This window comes from Pyxicephalus adspersus, chromosome Z (genome assembly GCF_032062135.1).
Source record: "Pyxicephalus adspersus chromosome Z, UCB_Pads_2.0, whole genome shotgun sequence".
Classification (NCBI taxonomy): Eukaryota; Metazoa; Chordata; class Amphibia; order Anura; family Pyxicephalidae; genus Pyxicephalus; species Pyxicephalus adspersus.
In genome coordinates this window covers 57,070,807-57,091,417 of record NC_092871.1, presented here as the reverse complement: position 1 = coordinate 57,091,417, position 20,611 = coordinate 57,070,807, and the positions used below count along the sequence as shown (strand labels likewise).

The 20,611-nt window shown below is 39.4% G+C and overlaps 1 protein-coding gene and 1 long non-coding RNA gene across 2 annotated transcripts in view; one reads left to right on the top strand and one right to left on the bottom strand.

Annotated features, from left to right (window-relative positions):
* Nucleotides 1-20,611, top strand: part of LOC140344264 (caM kinase-like vesicle-associated protein) — a 79,392-nt gene that overhangs the window by 47,809 nt on the left and 10,972 nt on the right. The window contains exons 4-7 of the mRNA XM_072431309.1: nt 4,604-4,678; nt 8,863-9,001; nt 11,547-11,667; nt 16,377-16,452. Coding sequence (XP_072287410.1) covers nt 4,604-4,678; nt 8,863-9,001; nt 11,547-11,667; nt 16,377-16,452 — 411 coding nt within the window. The remainder of the gene's footprint in view (nt 1-4,603; nt 4,679-8,862; nt 9,002-11,546; nt 11,668-16,376; nt 16,453-20,611) is intronic.
* On the bottom strand, nt 10,066-12,833 carry LOC140344265 (uncharacterized). The gene is made up of 2 exons (XR_011923532.1): nt 12,362-12,833; nt 10,066-12,262 (listed from the first exon to the last, which is right to left on the bottom strand). It is a non-coding gene; the product is annotated as an uncharacterized lncRNA (long non-coding RNA).

Here is a 20,611-nt window from a genome sequence, read left to right as displayed (position 1 = left end):
GACGTAATGACTGCAAAAATGCTGTTTACATAGTGTGATGTATAATATTCTCATATATTTTAAGTACATTTCACAGAGAGGTCCGAGTACCCATACTTAATGGTCTTTTTGCAGGTTTTGTGCTAATCAGTCAAAGAGACAGCGGGTAGAAATGCATGAATATTTATTATATTCAGTAGTCTGCATCCTGTACTGTAAAAGTACTTGTAGCTTTTTCTTAGCCACATTGGCTTATTTCTAAAAGCAAATTACATTCTTCAGTCTTCTCTTAAAAGGCTAATAAGTGTATGGTGCCAACTACATTTCCCAAGAAAAAAGATTTTATGGTGGTAGGGTAATCTTTTCGGATGACTGGAGATGCCAGCACATCAAATAAAACTAAACCCATATGAACAGTTCAGTTCCTATAGTGCTGGTAAGGCAATTATTAAATGTAATTCATACCATTTATGTTTATGTAAAAGCTGACAGTATACTTTTTATTTGTCCAATTTTGGTCTGCTAAAGTGAAATTAAACAGAAAATGTAAGAAAATTGCAAGTCAAGAGGATTTTCACTGCAGAAGGGACAGGCTATGTCTCGTCAGCAATGAAACAAACTTACCTGTCTGTTCACAATCCTCTATAGAATGTACACCGATTTCCCCATGCTCAGCTCAATGTATATTTTCTGCATACCATAGTGCCAGAATGAAAGAACTTCTGTGTAAATTCTGAACCTGGAAAAAGTTCTGATGAAAAGGTTAGTGCTTTCAAGGGAATAAGGGGGTGAGCTGAAATAATTTTGAATAGTTTTGTTATGCAACTGCAAAAAAAATGTTAAATTTTTCAACAATCCTGTAAGGTAATACCTTCCTGTGCCCTCATAAAGCAGACCTAAACCCAAAAAGTCACCAGGAGGTAGTACTAATTGACAAAAGAGATGTGCAAAGGTTTGTTAATAAATCCTTGGTTCCTGTTGGCTTTTGGTTTAAGCCCCACACTGTGCAATGCATGTGCTCTGTTGTGTAGAGTTTGTCAATCTGTGAGGCACAGGGAGCCAACAGGGACAATGTGCACAGGAGTTACATCATTAGTGGCCATCCAATGGCCTTCATTCACCAGTAGTGAGGAACAGTGGATCTCTATCTTCAGGTAAGTCCTCCGTGGAGTTGGTTGCAAAGAGGGTGCCTTCTGAGGAAGCAGCGATGACAGCTACTGGACCTGTCATTGCTGCATGGTGGCTGCACACAGGTAAGTTTGTGCAATATTCAGCAAGTTTGTTCTGCTCACCATCCACCAATGCTTTAAGTTATCCCCTGACTATTTTACACTGCAGGGTACCATTCTCCTACCATTCCATGTTTTGGAGACTGCAGAGAAAGTGTTTTCTGGTCCTAACACACTTCTTGTCCTATGGTGACAACACTGTTCCTCTACTGTACTCTACTGTCACTAGGACAGGAAGTAAGTTACTGATTGAATCACCAAGTGAAAATAAAGAAAAAACAAGACATTAATAAATGCAGCCATTACATCTAAGGGCTGGTAAAATGCTATTTATTACATTTTGTTTTGGTTCTGGGGTTTGGATACACTATGGTCTGTGTAATTTTCTTGGTTCCAAAGACCCCTTCTGCTCTTACTTGAATTTGTTTTCAGAGCAAAAAGAAGTTCCTGTAATCAATGTTTAAAAAAATGAAAGCACTTGCCTTTATGAGCTGCCTAGATTTGCCAGACTTGTAGTCCAAACAGATATTTCCAAGGCACAGTACACCTACCGTGTTTCCCCGATGATAAGGCATCCCCATCAAATAAGCCACCCCCCGATTTTTGCTCAAACAATTAAAATAAAGCGACAATGAATGGCACATGAGTGATTTTCAACAATAAATGTGTACTGTAGTCTTCTTCATGGAAAAATAGGACATCCCCCTGAAAATAAGACCTAGGGCATATTTTGGCATTTCAAAAAATATAAGACAGTGCCTTATTATAGGGGAAACAGGGTATGCAGCATTATTCACAGTGACACGCCTTCTCCAAAACTAGCACCACTTGTAGGGAATTAGACACTGGTAGGTTTCATGGCTGGATGGAGGAGTCAGTGGTGACACAGAACAATAAACTAGACAAGCTTCCTTTAAAACTACCACAGGACAAACAAAGCTCTTTATATGAACGCATATCACAGTGCTGTGACTAATTATCATCAGGTCTGACCTGAAAAACGCTGCTTTTATGCTTGGGAAGGAGATTGATTAGAGTATATGCCACAGGAGTGTTTTGGATGTTTCATGATTATGTCTTGAGCAGCGAAGCTGTGTGTGTGTCAGTGAGCGATCTGAGGTTATTCTGGGCATTGCGACCATTTTCTGTGTATTGCTGTGACACACCTCGGTGATCAGTGGGGAGTTCTCCTGTCATACATATTTATCACTTATGTTGCCCCAGTTTAGCTTATGACACATTTCCCAACTGTCTCTCTGTACGCTGGAAAATCTGCTGACATATGCAGTTAAGTAAGATGAAACAATGGTGTATTTGGAGCAGATAAAATAAAAAGTTTAACTGGAGGAAAATTTCTAAACAGGTTCTGGGGATTTAATGATGGATGGCGGTTATATAACAGGTACCTACATGCATTCATGCAAAATCCAGCTAAATGTGAATTAAGCCAATGCTCCATGCATGCAGCTGGTTGAAATTGTTATACATGTATTGCTTTACCTATAACACATTTGATTTTCAGTTCAGTCACTCTAGTGATTTGCAAACCTCTGCCACCAATAGAGCCAGAGGGTGTTTTTCAGAGCCTGCAGGTTTTGCCTGCTTGTTTGACTATCAATAAACTTTGCCACACTAGTTATTTGTTTCCTGTTATATTCCCTCTAACACACTGCCCTTTTGTCACCCCTTTCCATCTGTAAGAGCCTAAAACATTTTAGAATGAGAATGCAATAGAACCTAGGAGAAGAATGTAAAAAGAAAGGAAGCTCTATATCATATAAATGCTGAACTCTAAGCAAACCAGATACAAGGTTTAACCATTTCACTAATATTTTGACTACTGATCAAAGCTTTTTTGTAGTTTACCTGACATAGACTTTCTTTGCATCATTTTTTTTTCAGGACGAATAGGGTTTTCTTTTGGTGCCAATTGTTCAATCTTATACATTAAACAAAACTAAATAAATGCATAAAACAGAAAATTTTGGAAAAATACGTTTATTTCCCTTTTAACATTAAAAGGAAATATTTGAATCCATGTCTGAATCCATGCCCCATTTTTTGATAAAAATAAAAGATTTGCGTCAAATAAATATGTCAGGTTTGAAATTGCACACGCCTGTGAAACACCAAAAAACTAAATCCAAAATTGCCTATAGGTGTCACTTAAACTACTTTTATATGCCTAAAGGTGACACTTAAAAAGCCTTCAAAAATCACCAATGTAGAGTTACAAATCTAGAGCTCCCTTATCCTCTTACTATTGAATGCATGGTGATAATTTAACTTTAAGGGAGTTTTATAATTTTTGTATTTGGCACTCACTTTTTATAAACAACATATTCATTAAGTATAACTAAACAATATTTTAAAATCCACTAACAGAAAACAGTATATGGGGCATATTGAAAAAGCAATGAATCTGCTATCCACCAAACATTGTCTGGTGGAGAATTACCTGCCATTAAAAAAATATGGACCGGGGGGATATTCCACCAGAGCATGTTTAGTAGGTTTTATATGTCATATATGTCCTCCTATCATGCTCCAAATCTATCAAACACAGTTTGCTTGGATGAAAACAGACACTTTGCAGTCTCTATTTAGAATCACCATGAATCATAGCTCTTTCTTTTTGATGGGCATCTGATTCCTTGTTCACTTGATAAAGTGCTTAGCATGAAACATTGAGTTTTGAGCTCAGTGAAAGAATAGAATTGAAAAACCGTCTTCTCTACTTAAAATATGGACATTGAGAATATCTATATGGACTATATTTTTATACAAATATATCATTTTTTGAAGTCATTAATAAAATGTATAGGGGTTTTGTATTGGTAGCAAACATAATTAATGTGCCTGTAACCCCCTAAAAGTCCCATTGCCCCCCTTGCTTCCAATACAAACTGTGAATAATCCACTTTAGGACACAGAACTGTATTGTGATATGTTAAAGGTCTTAATTAATTTAGAAAAGGCTTTGAAAAACCAACTAAGCCTAAGGAAAACCTGTTCTGATGAAATATAGAGGCTGCCATTACAGACCTAAAAATACTAGTTCTCTTGCTGTCATGCTGGTCCAATGTCTTCAGTACTTTCTAAAGGTGTGTACAGAAGCACAAATACAATCATTAGAAATATCTGTTAGCGATCATTTTCAGGCTCAGTAGAAATGAGCACTGTTCGTTTTATGGAGAAAAAGTAGTGATTTTTCCTGATGGTTGTTTACTGATTTGGCAGGATGGATCACTAAACAACACCAGGGCATTTTCTAAAGGTTTTCATAAGTACAGGGTTTTCTTGTTAAATTTAATGTATGTTTTTAGTTTCACAACCTTGTAATTTTTTTTCTTGGTCTTTCACAGTGTATTTGCATTGTCTCTTTTTTTGTCCAGGGTGAATCATCCTAACATCTTGCAGCTAATTGATACATTTGAAACCAAGAAGGAATTCTATATTATTCAAGAACTGTAAGTTGGTGTTGCTATGAATATACTGGACCTGTGCTGCAGTGCATAGACAAAGAACAGGGGAATAGAGATTAGGGTCAAACTCCACAGGAGATTTGCAGTTATGCAACTAAAAATATTCTAATATGATTAGGTGCAGATTACCATGGTTATAAGATAAAATTTCAACATGGACTTATTTCTGTGTAATTAATCATGGACATTTGGCCAAACATGCTATGCCTAATTTATTGTAGCTGCAATCACAAATCAGTTTGGTTCACCAGTAAATGAGACTCTTTTGTAATAAGCTGGCCAGATATATGGCAACTTTCCAACAATTTCAACTATAAGCAGTTAGAATTGAAATCCTGAAGTATTGTACATAGAAACTGGTAATTTCGATCAGCTGCAAGGGGATGTGATTGAAAATACCCAAAAGCCGACCTATCACCATAATTGTTACTTCACATAAAAGGTTAGATAAAGGGTTTATTTTTTATATGCAATACATTTTTAGCATCAATTAGCAGAAGCAATAGAACAGTCAAGACTATTCCAATAAATGTAATGGGTTAAAGCAGGTATCTTCAACAGGTATTTGATGGAGCTGTTCCTGTTTTGCAAACACCTCAGCTTTTACTCCTCAGTTGTGACTCTAATGCAGTGTTTCTTACCAGAGTTCTGTGAAAACTCAGGGTTCCTCCAGAGGTTGCCAGTACTTTGAGCAATGAGAAATTTGCCTCTCAGTCAGTTTTATTGACACAATTACCTTTTTGACTAAATAAAATTAGGAGAAAAAAGCAGGGGGTTCTTTTGGTAAACAAAAATATACTGTTAGATAGGAATCCAAAAGGTAGAGAGATTTTTACATATGAACATATGTATGTGGAAACACATGAGAGATATACATATACATATTATTATTGTTAGGGTATCCACTAAAAAAGAGGATGAGTCTGCCTACAATATACACAATTCTCTTGTTGGTGCCCAATTTCTGGGTGGACAAAAGGTAAGTTTTATTGAAAAATGAAATAAAACCCGAGGTTGTCTTGGTTTCTGATGTGTTTCACGGATATGGCTTCCTCAGGGGAGAAGGAGACTGCTCAGTGGTCATGTCATATTACTAATAATAATAATTTATTATATTAATTATAATATAATAATATTATAATATAATATTTAAATTAGTAATTCAAAGTATCTGAATTTGGATACAATAGATTATTGTCAGTGTAAGTGGTATGTGATTCCCATCTTTTTAGCCCCTCAGATTGTATCCATATCTAGACCCTTTGAAATATTTGGGGCGATATTTTTCCTATATACAGTGATTTCACTGGGGAACGCATTTTTTGTTGCATTGAATCTTTCACTTGTTTTTTGGGTAGTGAATCCAGAAATGACCAGAGTTTTACTCTATGACATTTTATTAACAGTTAAACATTTGAAAATTAATCGGGTAAGCTGTTAAGGTAAAAATTTTCGCTTTTAGCTTTTCCTGGAGTGTTCAGTGTTAGTTAGGACAATCCCGCTGGATGTTCGAACAGTAGTCAGCCATCATTTGTACATCCCATTTATCCTGATACCGTCCTTCCATGACCTTCAAATCTTGGTGGAATCGTTCGCCTTTGCTCATCACTGACTGCACCAAGGTTTTCCGGAAAGTTAAATAGATGGCTATGCAGAAAATGCACCTTGATGCTTATATTGCAACCAAGCATTTTGTAGCTCTTCCAAGAGTTTCTGGACAATTTCTGTGTAATTATTTGCTTGTGTGTTTCCAAGAAAGTCCTTGACAATGGCTTTGAATGATAACCAAGCATACTTTTCAACTTCTGACATTGTCCTGATGAAATGTTCATCTTTGATGAGCTGCTGAATCTGTGAACCATCAAACACATTGGCCCTTTTTTTTTCAAATGACAGGCTAGGAAATGCTAAAATGAGGTACATGAAACAGTCTCCTTCAGTTGGCAAAGCTTTAAAGAACTGCTTCATCAGACCCAGTTTCATGTGCAGAGGCGGAAATATATTATTCCTTCTATCAACAAGTGGAATGTAGAATGTTTGGATCACCTGGTTTTAGGGCAGATCCTGGAGGCCAATTCTTTTCCACCCAATGCCTCTCACGAGCTCTGCTGTCCCACATGCACAGATAACAGGGATACTTGGTATATCCGCATGGCTGACCAAGAAGGAAGCTTACCATTTTAAGGTCAACACAAATGACCCAATTGTGACAATTATTGCAACAACTCAATGACTCTCTTTATGTCTGCATATTCTTCACAAAGGGAAACTGAATTGCCTATTGGGACTGACCCAAATATATTGCCATTGTGAAGGAGGACACCCTTTAGGCTCCGCTTTGAGCTAACGATGAATAGTCACCATTCAGTTGAGTTATAGATTGGAATTCCCAATTCCTCCATTAAACCAGGTATGTTATGGCAATACACAAAGCCACTGTCAGTTCTTATATACTGCAGAAATGTAATTTCTCTGGTTCGAAAGTACGATACCTTAGTTCCTTTTTCAAGTAAGTTTTTCTCACGAAGTCTTGACATTAGGAGTTCTGAAGCCTTCTTTGATGATCCCAAATCATGTGCCAAATCAACTCATGCTGATCAAATGCCCTTACGAACAGAGTCCTCTTCAATTTCAAACTTTTCATCATTGTTGTCACCTAGTTAATCACCATAATCATCTTCTTGAAGAGAGGGTAGTATAACGAAAACCAGCATTGGGATTTCATCTGAATGAGCCACTAGGTGTATAGCCCATGGTAGACTAGGACAGTGGTCACCAACCTTTTCAGTTCCGCGGACCAAAATCACCGGCTCCTGACCGCGCATGCGCGGGGAACTAGGTGTCACTCAAAGAGGGAGATGTCACTCCCCCCGAGTGACATCATTATGACATAACGCCACCCACTCTCCCATCGCTGATCGAAGCCTGTGATGAGAGAGTGGGCAGGTTATGTTCACCTCCCTGAACCTAGGAACTGCATGGGGGCCAGAGCCGCAGACCCCCAAAATTTTCTTGCGGACCACCGATGACGACCTCTGGACTAGGATACTCTGTTACATTTATTTTTCTTGTTTTTTCCTAAAGTTTTCACTATACAAAAGTAACAGTCACTGAAATGATCTCCTGGCTCTCGCCAAACCATAGGTATACCAAATGGCATCGTATCACGTGTTCCCTTTTTTCCACATCCGTAAACCCTCGACACACTGTTTGCACACCTTATGAGGGGGCCAAGACTTATCTTGATCACCAAGTTTAACTTTTAAATATGCCAAATAGGCTTGCTCTACTGCCACAGATATAACAAAATGAATCAGGGTTGTTTAGACACTTATGACAAGAAACAGCAGAGTCAGACATGAAGGAAGGAAAAACATGTGTAAGTAGAAAAATACATGTTGCCTATTCACTACGTAGGGCAACGCACAACCTCTGACCACACTGACTTGCATGTAAATGAATAGCCTATACAAATCCATACCACAGTGATCGCATTAATATAAGCAGTAGAGAAAATACCTGACATGATAGAAGACAACTAACTGCAGTTTCAGAATCAGCATACCTATTTTAGTGTAAATAAGCTTAAAAATTAAAGTCAACAAAAAATTTGTTCAAAATTGTTCCCTTGTGTTTTCTCCTAAATATCCCAAGATTTAACCCCCTAACCGCTAAGCCCGTAATTTCTCGCACTAAATATTTTTGCTCTTTTGGATAACCCCGTATTTTTTCGCCTACACTAAAATCCCCACTTACCTGGTCCCGCTGTGCTAATCCAGCGTCGGTTCCGTGTTCCAGCGTCGGGTCCATCCCCCCCCCCCCCCCCCTTTCTCTTAATTTTATTTTATGAATAGTTGGTCTATATAATCTTTTAGATCATGCAGAGTCAAACTAACGGCAAACAAATACAAATTGTAGCTTTTAATATGACAGCTAGTGCTCCAATTTTGAAACACTGAGGTCCTGGGTTGTTTATTTCCTACTCTGGACTGTGTCTGTGTGGGTTTCCTCTGGGTATTTAGGAAGACTTTTTCCGTATGCCATTCTGTCTAAATGTCAACCCCGCCAAGAGTGTTGTGACTAGAAGCATTTTTTTAGTGCCTGAGTTGTGATCTAAACAGACAGGCATGGTGCCCTGGTGACTTCGGGTATCACTTTCTATTTTGCAGAGCCACAGGAGGTGATGTCTTTGACTGGATCCTGGAGCAAGGATATTACTCAGAGAAAGATGCTAGTAATGTGATCCGCCAGGTCCTTGAGGCTGTGGCTTATCTGCACAACCTTCACATTATTCATAGGAACTTAAAGGTAAGATGACATGACATGAGGGAGTCACGGTGACACTAGCAGGGGAACAGAACAGATACATGGTTAAAGGGACCTTTAAACATCAAATAGAAGCAAAAACTGATTGACAAACTGAACTAGAACAGGGTTGTAAAAAAAGGAGGATACCACAGGTATTCTGTGTGAAAGGCATTCTGTGCAAGAGGGAGTGGGAAAGAGAAGGTAATGCAAGCATCCCCTGGAAGGAGAAGGGGGGAGGGTATACCAAGTACCCTGTGCTAGGGGAAAGGCAAAGGAGAAAGGCATTCTATGGACTCTTTTGAAGTGAGAAAAGTGAAGTAGATGGGTATACCAGACACCCTGTGAAAGAGAAAGGGAGAAAGAAGGAGGGTATTCTAACCACCATCCTGTGGAAGACAGAGGAGGAAAGAAGGTCCCTGCACAGGATCCCCTGCATCCTGTGAAAGGTGGGGAGTGGGGAGAGAAGAAGAGTATCCCAAACACCCTATGAAATAGAGAGGGTGGAAAAGAAGAGTATTCTAAGCACCCTGGGGAAGATGGAGGGGGAAAAAAAGGATGGTATCCCCTGCACCCTGTGAAAGGGGGGATAGTTAAGAAGGATATCATATACACCCTGTAGAGGAAGAAGGAGTTAAAAGGAAGGAGTCCCAGGCACCCCTTGGAAGAGGGTGGAGTGAGAATGAGGGTATGACAGCCACCTTCTTCAAACAGACAGAAAGAAGGAATGTATTGTAGACACCAGCTTATCCTGAGGAAATACAATAACCAATTTTAACCATAACTGAATTTTACAGATACATATAAGTGGTTGAGGAAATCATCGGACTCGGCACATTGCCAGTTTCCTACTCATGTGTACTACAAAAAAACAATAAAAAAACGGGAAAAGTTGCAGAGATAATGCAATATATAGGGCAACAAATGTGATTCTCTAACTCTCTTCATCACAGAAATGTATTATTTGCTTGGGAGCTGAGAAGTTAAATATTTTAATCCCCTTTAGACCACTTCAGCAGCAAGAAATCCCCACCGAAATCCTTAGTTCCTCCTGAATAGTGCAGCCATTTTTTTTTTAAATATAACTTTAATTGAACAGGTATAAAAACAGAAAAAAAGAAATGAACATTCCTCCACAATATTTCTAAGAGTGTACATCTATTTTCTTTTAAAACAATAAATACTTAGTCACTCATTTAGTGCAACAATATAGTGCAAACAAATCCACAAAACAGAATCAAAGTATACATTGTACAAAAGGTGCACCTCAAAAACATGGGCTACCTGTATTTTTAAAATTTTTTATCTTGTTTTACTTGCAGCAATTAAAAGATATTAACCTTTTTTTAAATCAGTGATACCTTTCATCCAAACTTGAAAACCAAAGAGGGAGGAAAAAGAGGAAAGGGGGTGGGGGAGAGGAGGGGAGAAGGCAAAAGGGAAATAAAGTAAATAAATGGATCATGTGCAGTCCAATCACAACACTTTCAACAGGATGGAAACTAAAAATAATCCGAAAAAAAAAAATTTGGTCAAGGCAACATTTGGTTTAATGTTCCACTAATATCTTTCTTTAGCAGATTAGGATGTTCCCAATATCCATGTATCATACCACGTTGAGTGGCGGAATAGCTTAATTACATCATTCAGTTGTTTTAGTGAGAGCATGTATTGCAAAAAGGCCATCTATGTGCAAAAACATTTTTAGGGGTGTGTATCAAGATGTTGAGTCACCTCTGTCTTAAGAGCTGCCATTATTAGGTAAAATTATGCTTTTCACAGTCTTATAATATATATGAGATAGGAAAATATAAGTTCACTTTCCCCACCATGCTTTACCAAAACACATATATAAAATTTGGATACAGTAGGGCTTTGAATGATTAATCCACTCATATCTTGCATGTATGAAAAGCAGATGTAGCGTTAAATCACCTAATAATAACATGAATAAGCTGGCATCCCTAGTCATGATATTTATATAACCTGCCTGTCCACATTTTAAGGTGATCATAATATATAAGGGTCAGTTTTGTACCTGGCATCCATGTAGGATTAGAATATCATTTGCAGCCTAGTTCAGAAAATACAACTTCTTCTGCAACAGGGGTTCAAAGGGCTTAACTATAACTGCTCTTTTCCTTATTTCCTTTTTTATCTATTGTTCATGATTCTAAACATTGAGAAAGGAAATATTAACCCAACTATAAGAATTATACCTCTATTTAATGTACAGCGCTGCGTAATATGTTGGCACTATAAAAATTCTGTTTAATAATTTTAATAAAAATAATATTAATAATACTAATATGGGCTACCTGGGAAAGTAGAGGTGTTGCAAGTAAGATTCTTCAATGATAAATATAGCTCTCAGACATGCAATCCTCTTTGTTAAATGCCAGGTTGCCAGTCTAGGCTGCAGTTAGATTTTTGTTACGTAACAGATAAAGCAGCAGGATGAATGAGACTTAATTTACAGATATTCATAGGGAACGGAGAGATCCATAAGGAACTTGCAGCTATTTTAATGTGCCTCTTACTCCCCCAGCTGGAGAACCTCATGTATTACAATCAGAATAATCACTCCAAAGTGGTCCTGCGAGATTTCTACTTGTCCTGTTTTGAGAGTGGAGAAATTACAGAGCCATGTGGAACTCCGGAATATCTGGGTAAGTAGCTGGAAATGAAGTCATAAATGTGAAATCAAATCTGACTCAGAAGGCACAGTCTGTAGTGGCTTTGGAATATATCTACTTTTAAAGAGAACCTGTCCACCAAAGTAGATTACCAAACTTTGCTTGTAGACTACAGATCCCTGCAAGTACCTGCATTTTTCTGCAGCTCAGTTTCTTATTATCAGGAAGGAACTAACTGTAGTATCTAGCTTTTACCTGGGAAGGCTGTATACCTGGCTTTCATTCTTTTTAGGTCAAGATAAACTCTTGTTCCGTTTTGGTACTAAGCCTTGCCTACTGCCATTTGTCAAATATGAGAGCCACTATAGCAAGTAAAAGCTCAGGCATTAATTAAATATTAGGAGCAAAGCAAGAGCAAATTGTGGGACTTTTGAGGTCAAATTCAATACAGATAGGATATCACTTAAAAAAATTATTTTCATAATAAACATAACAACCATCTTTTGGCAATAAAAACATAATATACAAGCAACATCTCCTGTATGAACACCAAGATTACTGGGTCACATGTTGTTGATGCGTTTTGCGGACTATTAGGATCTGCTTCTTCGGGACAATTACAGGAGATCTACAATATTAACATATGATCCAGAAATTAGTTTGTACATCAAAAAATGTATGTACCAAGCAATATGTATAGGTTATATATATATATGTATAAACTTACAAAACTGCCTATATCAGACCCAACATCTCATAGCTGAAAGGATGTTTCACCAAGTGGGCGCAAAGAAGGGGCACAGCGGCAGCAACTAATGCAAACGTCTCCGGATGAAATCCTATTGGTTCCATCAAAATAATGAAGCCAAGTAAATTGGAATAATTAGAGATAAATAGCTTAGTTTGTGTTTCATTGAATGCCAGTATAAGCAACATTTCTGCTGCTGTTTTTTCATCATAATTCTGAATCACATACTACAAACATATTAGTGTGTGGTATGTAAGCTGTTAAGATAATTTGATTATAAAGGTTCAAATTGTGCCAGGCGCAGCACCATGAGGTGCCTTATGCGCTGTGGCATTAGAAGAATTAATATCTCTGTTTCTCTTTAGTCTGATCAGACTGTCTTTACTCTAAAATTCCTCTAATACCGTTCCATAAAAGTAGTAGGTTTAAAGAGCACACCAAATACTTTAGATAACTTTAGGTGTATACAGAATACACTGCACTAATAACCTAGGACAGGTTTTAGCTGGCCAGCTACACAAATCTCTGACGTGCCGAGGCCTGCCCACAGAAGTCGGTGAAAGACGCAGGGGGAGCCAAAGCAATTTTATTGAGAGCTCGCCCTGCATCACAGGGATACGTCTACAGGCACGCTCATGGGTTCGCTCGCAGAAATGTCATCCGATCAACTGATAGGCGTCCATCACTCAATGAGCAGGGGGCGGTCAGCCGCAGGACTGAGGTCCGACCCACCGCTCTGAGAACTACGCTTAAAAAAGCTTCCAAAAGAGCCAAAAAAACTAGATCATTCGACCCTCTTAAAGAAGGACGAAATTAGAATTATTACTAGGTACTCGTCTCAACATAAAATATTAAAAAGCATCTGCAATAAGTTTTGGCCAACCTTAATGTCAGACCAATGTATAAGTAAGCATCTAAAAAACTATCCTCGGGCCTACGGACCGTGGGTGATTTTTTCTCGCAAGATCTTCCAAGACCGGTAACCTTGAGGGCGTTGGTTCGGAAGTATGCTCTACCCCTTCAAGCCCGAACTTTGTAACACTAATCTTGAGCCTGTTATTGCTTGTTCTTTTTTACTCTGGCTTTGTACTGTTCAGATGATTCTTTTGGTTATTACTTTGTACATTGTCTTTTCTGTGTCTATAAATAAAGTTTATAAAAAAAAAAACTATCCTCAATTTACTTTTAGAAAACTGTCGTCCTTAAAGGACAAATTAGTTCATAGTCATTACCAGAAACAACAGAAAAAATTACTGATGGGGGTTGGGATCCATCCATGTGGCTCCTGCAGCCAATGTAGGTTTCTGACAGGCAGAAGCCAGATGGGTGGATTGCCTCCTCCTAATACTTTTACTCCAAGACTAACCCACAATGTCAATTGTAGAACTAAAGGAGTTATCTATATGGCTTACTGTACTTGTGGTTGCTTCTACATTGGAAAAACTAAGCGGGAGTTCAGGAAGAGGATATACGAACATATATATATATAGAATTGTTTATGGCAAAATTACGACCCTGCTGAGTCTTCATATGGCCAATCATCATGATTTTGATTAAGAGGCAAATTTACAGTACTTGAAAATGTCCCAGAAGATCCTCATGGAGGCCACTGGGACCAAATTATATTGCAGAGGGAGACTAAGTGGATTTTCAATCCTAAAGCAACCACCTTTCCAGGTCTCAATGAAGCAATTAGCTTCAAACATTTCCTATAAGTAAATGACTTTAGAAATTTGGCTATTCTAACCTAACCTGATGAATTTAATTTTAATCTCTTGAAGGATAACCATATTTTCCTCACTTACCTTTAATGATATCTGTTGAAGAACTAGTTTCACTATCAGTCTACCATTAGGTCCTCTTTGTTTTTGTTTAAGTGTTTCCTTGGTTGTGTCTTTCTACCCCCTCACACTTGATATTTTACACATTGTAAATTCAAAAGTTCTAATATATATATAATAAATTATGTATAAAACTGCATGGATGTATGATATTTGTTGATATGTATTTACAGTTGGATTTCCAGCTTTGAATATGGACATTGTATCATAATAATGTATTATCGTTAAATATGAATTTATAGATTGGAAAATTGTCAACATTAATCATGCTTTTTCTATTTAAAATACATACATTAATCCCTCTTTTTTAAAAAAAAGTTACTAATTATCTGCTTTTGCATTGTAACCTCATGTCTTCAGTCTTTGAAATGTATCCATTTACTTTATGAATTACGTAGTGGGAACCCATTGGTTTCTTAATAGATTCTCCCTTTATCAGACCTTATCTCCTATTGCCAACATTGGCGACAAACGGTGGGTCGGACCTCAGTCCTGCGGCTGACCGCCCCCTGCTCCTTGAGTGATGGACGCCTATCAGTTGATCGGATGACATTTCTGCGAGCGGACCCATGAATGTGCCTGCAGACGTGTCCCTGTGACACAGGCGAGCTCACAATAAAATCACTTAGGCTCCCTCTGCGTCTTTCACCGACTTCTGTGGGCGGGCCTCGGCACGTCATCACTGCGACGTCTCTTTCTTTTTCCATCTCGTGTAGGATTGTTTGTTGTTGTGGATCACGCTGTCAGCACGACTGTTCTTGAAAAGTAGGTAGCGTGTTTTTTCTTTCTTGTTTTGATCGTCATTCTAACAAGTGATTAACATACGCTATAGGTATTCATCTTACTGTATCTTTAAAGGTTTGTCATTATGATTCGATTAGAAAACCTCCTTTTCATACATATAGTTAGTTTGTTAAGTACAAAGGAATTAAGGTTAATGTCTGACTAGCAAAACTTATTTTCAAAAACCATGAATATATGAAGTTATTGATTACTTATTGATCATATTAATTATGTGATTGATTGAGATTTGAACCTTTATAATAAAATTACCTATAACAGCTTACATACCACACACTAATATGTTTGTAGTATGTGATTCAGAATTATGGTGAAAAAACAGCAGCAGAAATGTTGCTTATACTGGCATTCAATGAAACACAAACTAAGCTATTTATCTCTAATTATTCCCATTTACTTGGCTTCATCATTTTGATGGAACCAATAGGATTTCATCCGGAGACGTTTGCATTAGTTGCTGCCGCTGTGCCCCTTCTTTGCGCCCACTTGGTGAAACATCCTTTCAGCTATGAGATGTTGGGTCTGATATAGGCAGTTTTGTAAGTTTATACATATATATATAACCTATACATATTGCTTGGTACATACATTTTTTGATGAACAAACTAATTTCTGGATCATATGTTAACATTGTAGATCTCCTATAATTGTCCTGAAGAAGCAGATCTTAATAGTGCGCGAAATGCATCAACAACATGTGACCCAGTAATCTTGGTGTTCATACAGGAGATGTTGCTTGTATATTATGTTTTTATTGTCAAAAGATGATTGTTATATGTTTATTATGAAAATAAAGTTTTTTAAGTGATATCCTATCTGTATTGAATTTGGCCTCAAAAGTCCCACAATTTGCTCTCGCTTTGCTTCTAGTGTTTCTACAATTAAGGGATGTGGCCTTTTGGCAATTTAAATAGAGGAATTACTTTATTGTTATATTAATTAAATGTTGTCATAGGATGAAGCTAGGTTAGAAGTTGAAGCAATCCTATCTTTCTAGAGGAAATTGTTTTTATTGAAATTTTGATGGTAGATACTCAAATATCTATATCATAAAAATAAATAGACAGGATCTTGACACATTCCTAGGCAATGTGCAGGGATCAATGGGTGGGATGATAGAGCAGAATTGAATGATCACCAGATCAAGCATTTGTTGTTTGGTTAGTATTTCAGAAAAGCTTCTGGATGAAAAAAAAATATATAAACCTTTGTTACCTATAGTTTTTATCTGTGCTTTTTACTAGGGTAAAAAAACTAGTAAGGTGCAAATAACCTGAAGGAACTGTTTTTTTAATGGCTGGCTATCTTTGTTTTCACTAATACCAAAATTATCTTCCTTTTTATGTCACTAGCTCCAGAGGTGGTATCACGACACAGATATGGTCAGCCTGTGGATTGCTGGGCAGTTGGCGTTGTTATGTATATTCTGTAAGTAAAAAAGTCACCTACATAGATGAAGTTTTACTCTTATAAAAGCAATCTTCTATCAGGTTTTACTGGTTATTGAATTTATATTTACAAGTAGAGAAAAAGAGAGGGGGGAAAGGGAGAAAGAGGAGAAGAAGAAAAAAAAAGGGGGGGGGGGGGGGGGGGGGGGGGGGGTGACAGAAAGAAGAAGAGGGTGGGAGGGAGGGCAGGGGGGTTGGGACTTGATAAACAGTGGAGGCGCCATAGTCTCATGGTAGAGGGCGGAGCAGCCGCAAATAATCTGCAGTAGTCTTGAATTCATCCCAATAATACCAGGTACGTATTGGTCTGCGTGTAGAACGGTCCCCTGGACTCACAAGCTCCTCCATATATTGAATATCGTTTACCCTGGTCAACCATTGCTGCACAGTAGGCGGAGCAGTTTGTCTCCAGCAGTGGGATGCAGGCCTTGGCCGCATTTAACAGATGGCGCAGCAGCGACCTTTTATAACATTTCCTCGACATTGCTGATACATGAAGAGCAAGCGCCAGTTTATCCCGTATCCACACCTCTTTCAGCTTTTGCACAATATCAGCAACAGCCACCCAGAATGAAGTTAGACTAGGTCAGGTCCAAAATATGTGTAACAGCGTACCTGTGTGTTGTCCACAACGCCAACACGCTGAGCTAGTGTTTGGAAAGAGTTTCGCCAGCCGATCGGGGGTTCTATACCACTTGGTAAGCACTTTGTAATTAGTCTCCTGATAACGATTGCTGATAGAGGCTTTGTGCCTGTAATATAACATACACTCTATTTGTTCATTGGTAAATTTAATACCAAGATCTCTCTCCCATTTAGTGACAAAATATGACGCTGAAGGGTCTTGGACTGTCAGTTGCATTTTATACGTATGGGAAAGCACTCCTCTCAAGGGATCGCCATTTGCACATATACTCTCTAGCAAGCCAAGGGGGCGGCCAAAATCCTGTGCCGGCGGCAGTGACTTAATAGAGTGTTGAAATTGTATTGTCCTCCAGATACCCAGACTCGGAAGGGAATGGTCTACCTGGAGCTGGTCCGTAGTGGACCAGATGGAATGGTGTAGGAAATGGATAGCCCGATAGATACCGCTCTCAATCCAGATCTTATATACTGGTCTCTCCTGCTCGGAAACTTGGGGTGACCTAGAATAGAGGACATGGGGGAGGGGAACACAGTAATTCCTTCCGTGCGGAAATACCTCACCACCACTGTAAGCGTCTCACCTATCAGAGGGTGTCAGCTTAGGGCAACCGTGTCCTCAACCGGGGACCATGCCGCAACACTTAGCGTTATAGGAGACTGCGCATCCTCCAGGGTCACCCATCCTTTAAAGCTGGCGTCTCTGCACCAGTCTACCAATCGGGTCAGATGTACCGCCCTGTGGTACAGTATTAGGTCCAGGAAAGCCATCCCCCCTTGATCCTTTGGGAGTCGAAGAATGAATTTGTTAAGACGAGGGGTTTCAGTGTTTCAAACAAATCTCAGGAACTCGGAGCGAATTTTATGCAGCAAATGAAGAGGAATATGTACAGGTAACGTTTGCAGTAAATAGAGAAGACGTGGCATGATGTTCTTTTTTAGGATATTGCATCGGCCAAACCAAGAGAAGGTCCGTTGTCGCCATCGCTGGAGATCGCTGTGTATGATGTTAAGTAGTGGTACAAAGTTCAGTTCTACTACTCTTCTAAGGTCAGCAGGGATATTAGTGCCCAGGTAACTGACAAAACCTCGAGCCCATTTAAACGGGAAGGAGGGTGCTAACGCTTTCCATGACTCAGGTGGTAAGTTAATGTCCAACACCTCTGATTTTTGGAGATTGATTTTATAGTTGGAGAACTGAGCATAACGACGCATCTCCAGTAGTAAGTTGGGAAGGGTCACCTGGGGAACAATAATATAAAAGAGAAGATCGTCCGCATATGCAGCCACTTTGTGATCAAAGGAACCTACCCTACCCCCCTCATATCTGGATTCTTGCGAATATGGCCTAGCAAGGGTTCAAGGAGCAGAATAAAGAGTAGGGGAGACAACGGGCATCCCTGTCTTGTGCCATTTGTAATAGAGAGTGGACGGGAAAGAATTCCATTAACTCGAACAGAAGCGGTAGGGTTCCTATAGAGGGCCTGTATCCACGTAAACAGCTTGCTAAGAATGCCAGTAAAATTAAGGACCTGGTGCATATAGGTCCAGTTCACGCGATCGAATGCTTTTTTTGGCGTCTGCCGAGAAGATCATTGAAGGAATTTTGTGTACAGTCACGTGGTGGATCAAGTTCAGCGTGCGAGTAGTGTTATCCCTAGCCTCTCTAAATGGGAGGAAACCACTCTGGTCTGAATGGATAAGGCGGTGAAGAATGGGTGTTAGCCTTCGCGCTAAGATGCTAGAAAAAAGCTTAGTATCACAATTCAAAAGCGATATCGGGCGGTTGTTTGCACACAACATAGCATCTTTGGTTTCAGGATGACTGTGATATGGGCCCTGGAGGAGTCAGCAAGCAATGGGTGTTCCAGAGAGTGCGTTGAAGGCCGTCAAAAAGGGGCCAGAGAGTTGAGGAAGAAACCGCTTATATTAGGCTAGGGTAAACCTGTCGGGGCCTGGGGCCTTACTCGTGGGTGCTTTCGTTACAGCTGCTTGTAACTCCGCTGAAGTAATAGGAGCATCTAGAGCTGCCAGGGCCTCTTCCGGAATCTTAGGGATGCCAGAGGCCGCTAGGTATTCCTGTATATTTGTCTCAACTGCATCTAAGGGACCCGTCTCAGAATTCCCCCTTAAATTATAAAGTTTGGAGTAGAATTCCTTAAAGGCATCAGCTATATCCTGAGATTGATGCAGAAAGGTACCAGCACTTGACCGGATGCAAGGAATAAAGGTACGGGCCCTTTTGACTTTTATGGCACGCGCTAGAGCTTTCCCACATTTGTTATTATATTCATAGAAAAACGCTCTGCATTTGTCTAGTTGGGACTTTGCTTGGAAACAGAACTGCATATTTATTCTCCCTCTCAGTTCCACTAATTGTGCCTCTGTGTCTTGCGAGTGGCCACGTTTATGTCTAGTCTCCAGAGCATACAGATCCTGAAGCAGCTGCTTCAGCAGCTGTTGGTGTTCTTTTTTAATCCTATGGCCTTGCTGGAATAACAAACCGCGCACATAGCATTTATGGGCTTCCCATACATTCAGTGGGCTAGAGACAGACACTTCATTCCTATCGAAGAAGGCCAATATCTCTCTTTCCAAATAAGTCCCACATTCAGACACCAAGAACCACCCCTAAACAGGGAAACATCAGATAATATCGTGATCGAAATCTGTGCATGATCAGAGAATGTCACATTCCCTATCTCTGTACATTGTACTTGAGAAATTGCTTGGTGTTTGACCAGAAAAAAATCTATACGCGAGTAAGTTTTGTGGACAGGAGAATAGAAAGTGTAGTCACGCTCGCTAGGGTGCTGTAGTCTCCAAATATCAGTTAGCTGATGGAGGTGCAAGAGGCTTTTCAGGCGTCGTAAGACAGAACAAGGGAGGTGGGAAGCCCCCCTAGAAACATTGTGGGCCGGGTCCAATGCTAAGTTAAAATCGCCCCCTACTAGCAAAACTCCCTCTGCAAACACATCAGCAACCTCAAGAAACTCCTCCAAAAAAGACACTTGGTTAGTATTAGGGAGGTACAGGTTAACCAGGGTAAACAATCTAGTGTGGATTTTCCCCTAACTAGGAGGTACCGCCCCTCAGGGTCCACCTTTAAAGTAACTAGCCTCCAAGGGAGGGATTTATCAATCAATATGCTAACACCCTTAGACTTAGAGTCAGGGGATGAGCCATGATACGCTGTCTGAAATCGACGGTTCCTAAGTGAAGGTATCTTATCATGACGAAAATGCGTTTCTTGTATAAACGCTGTGACATTTTGAGATATTGAGGGAATTCAACACCACTGAACGTTTGGTCGGGGAATTGAGACCCTTTGCATTAATAGATGTGATTTTTAGTGACATGTAGGCGCTGAAGTGGTCTGCCAGCTATCTTCTACGTCCACTGCAATCAAAGGAAAAAAAAAAAAGGGGGAGGGGAGAACACGGGGAACTAAGGTTAGGTTTGGGACCACTCAAAAGGTAGGGAGGGGCAAGAAAAGA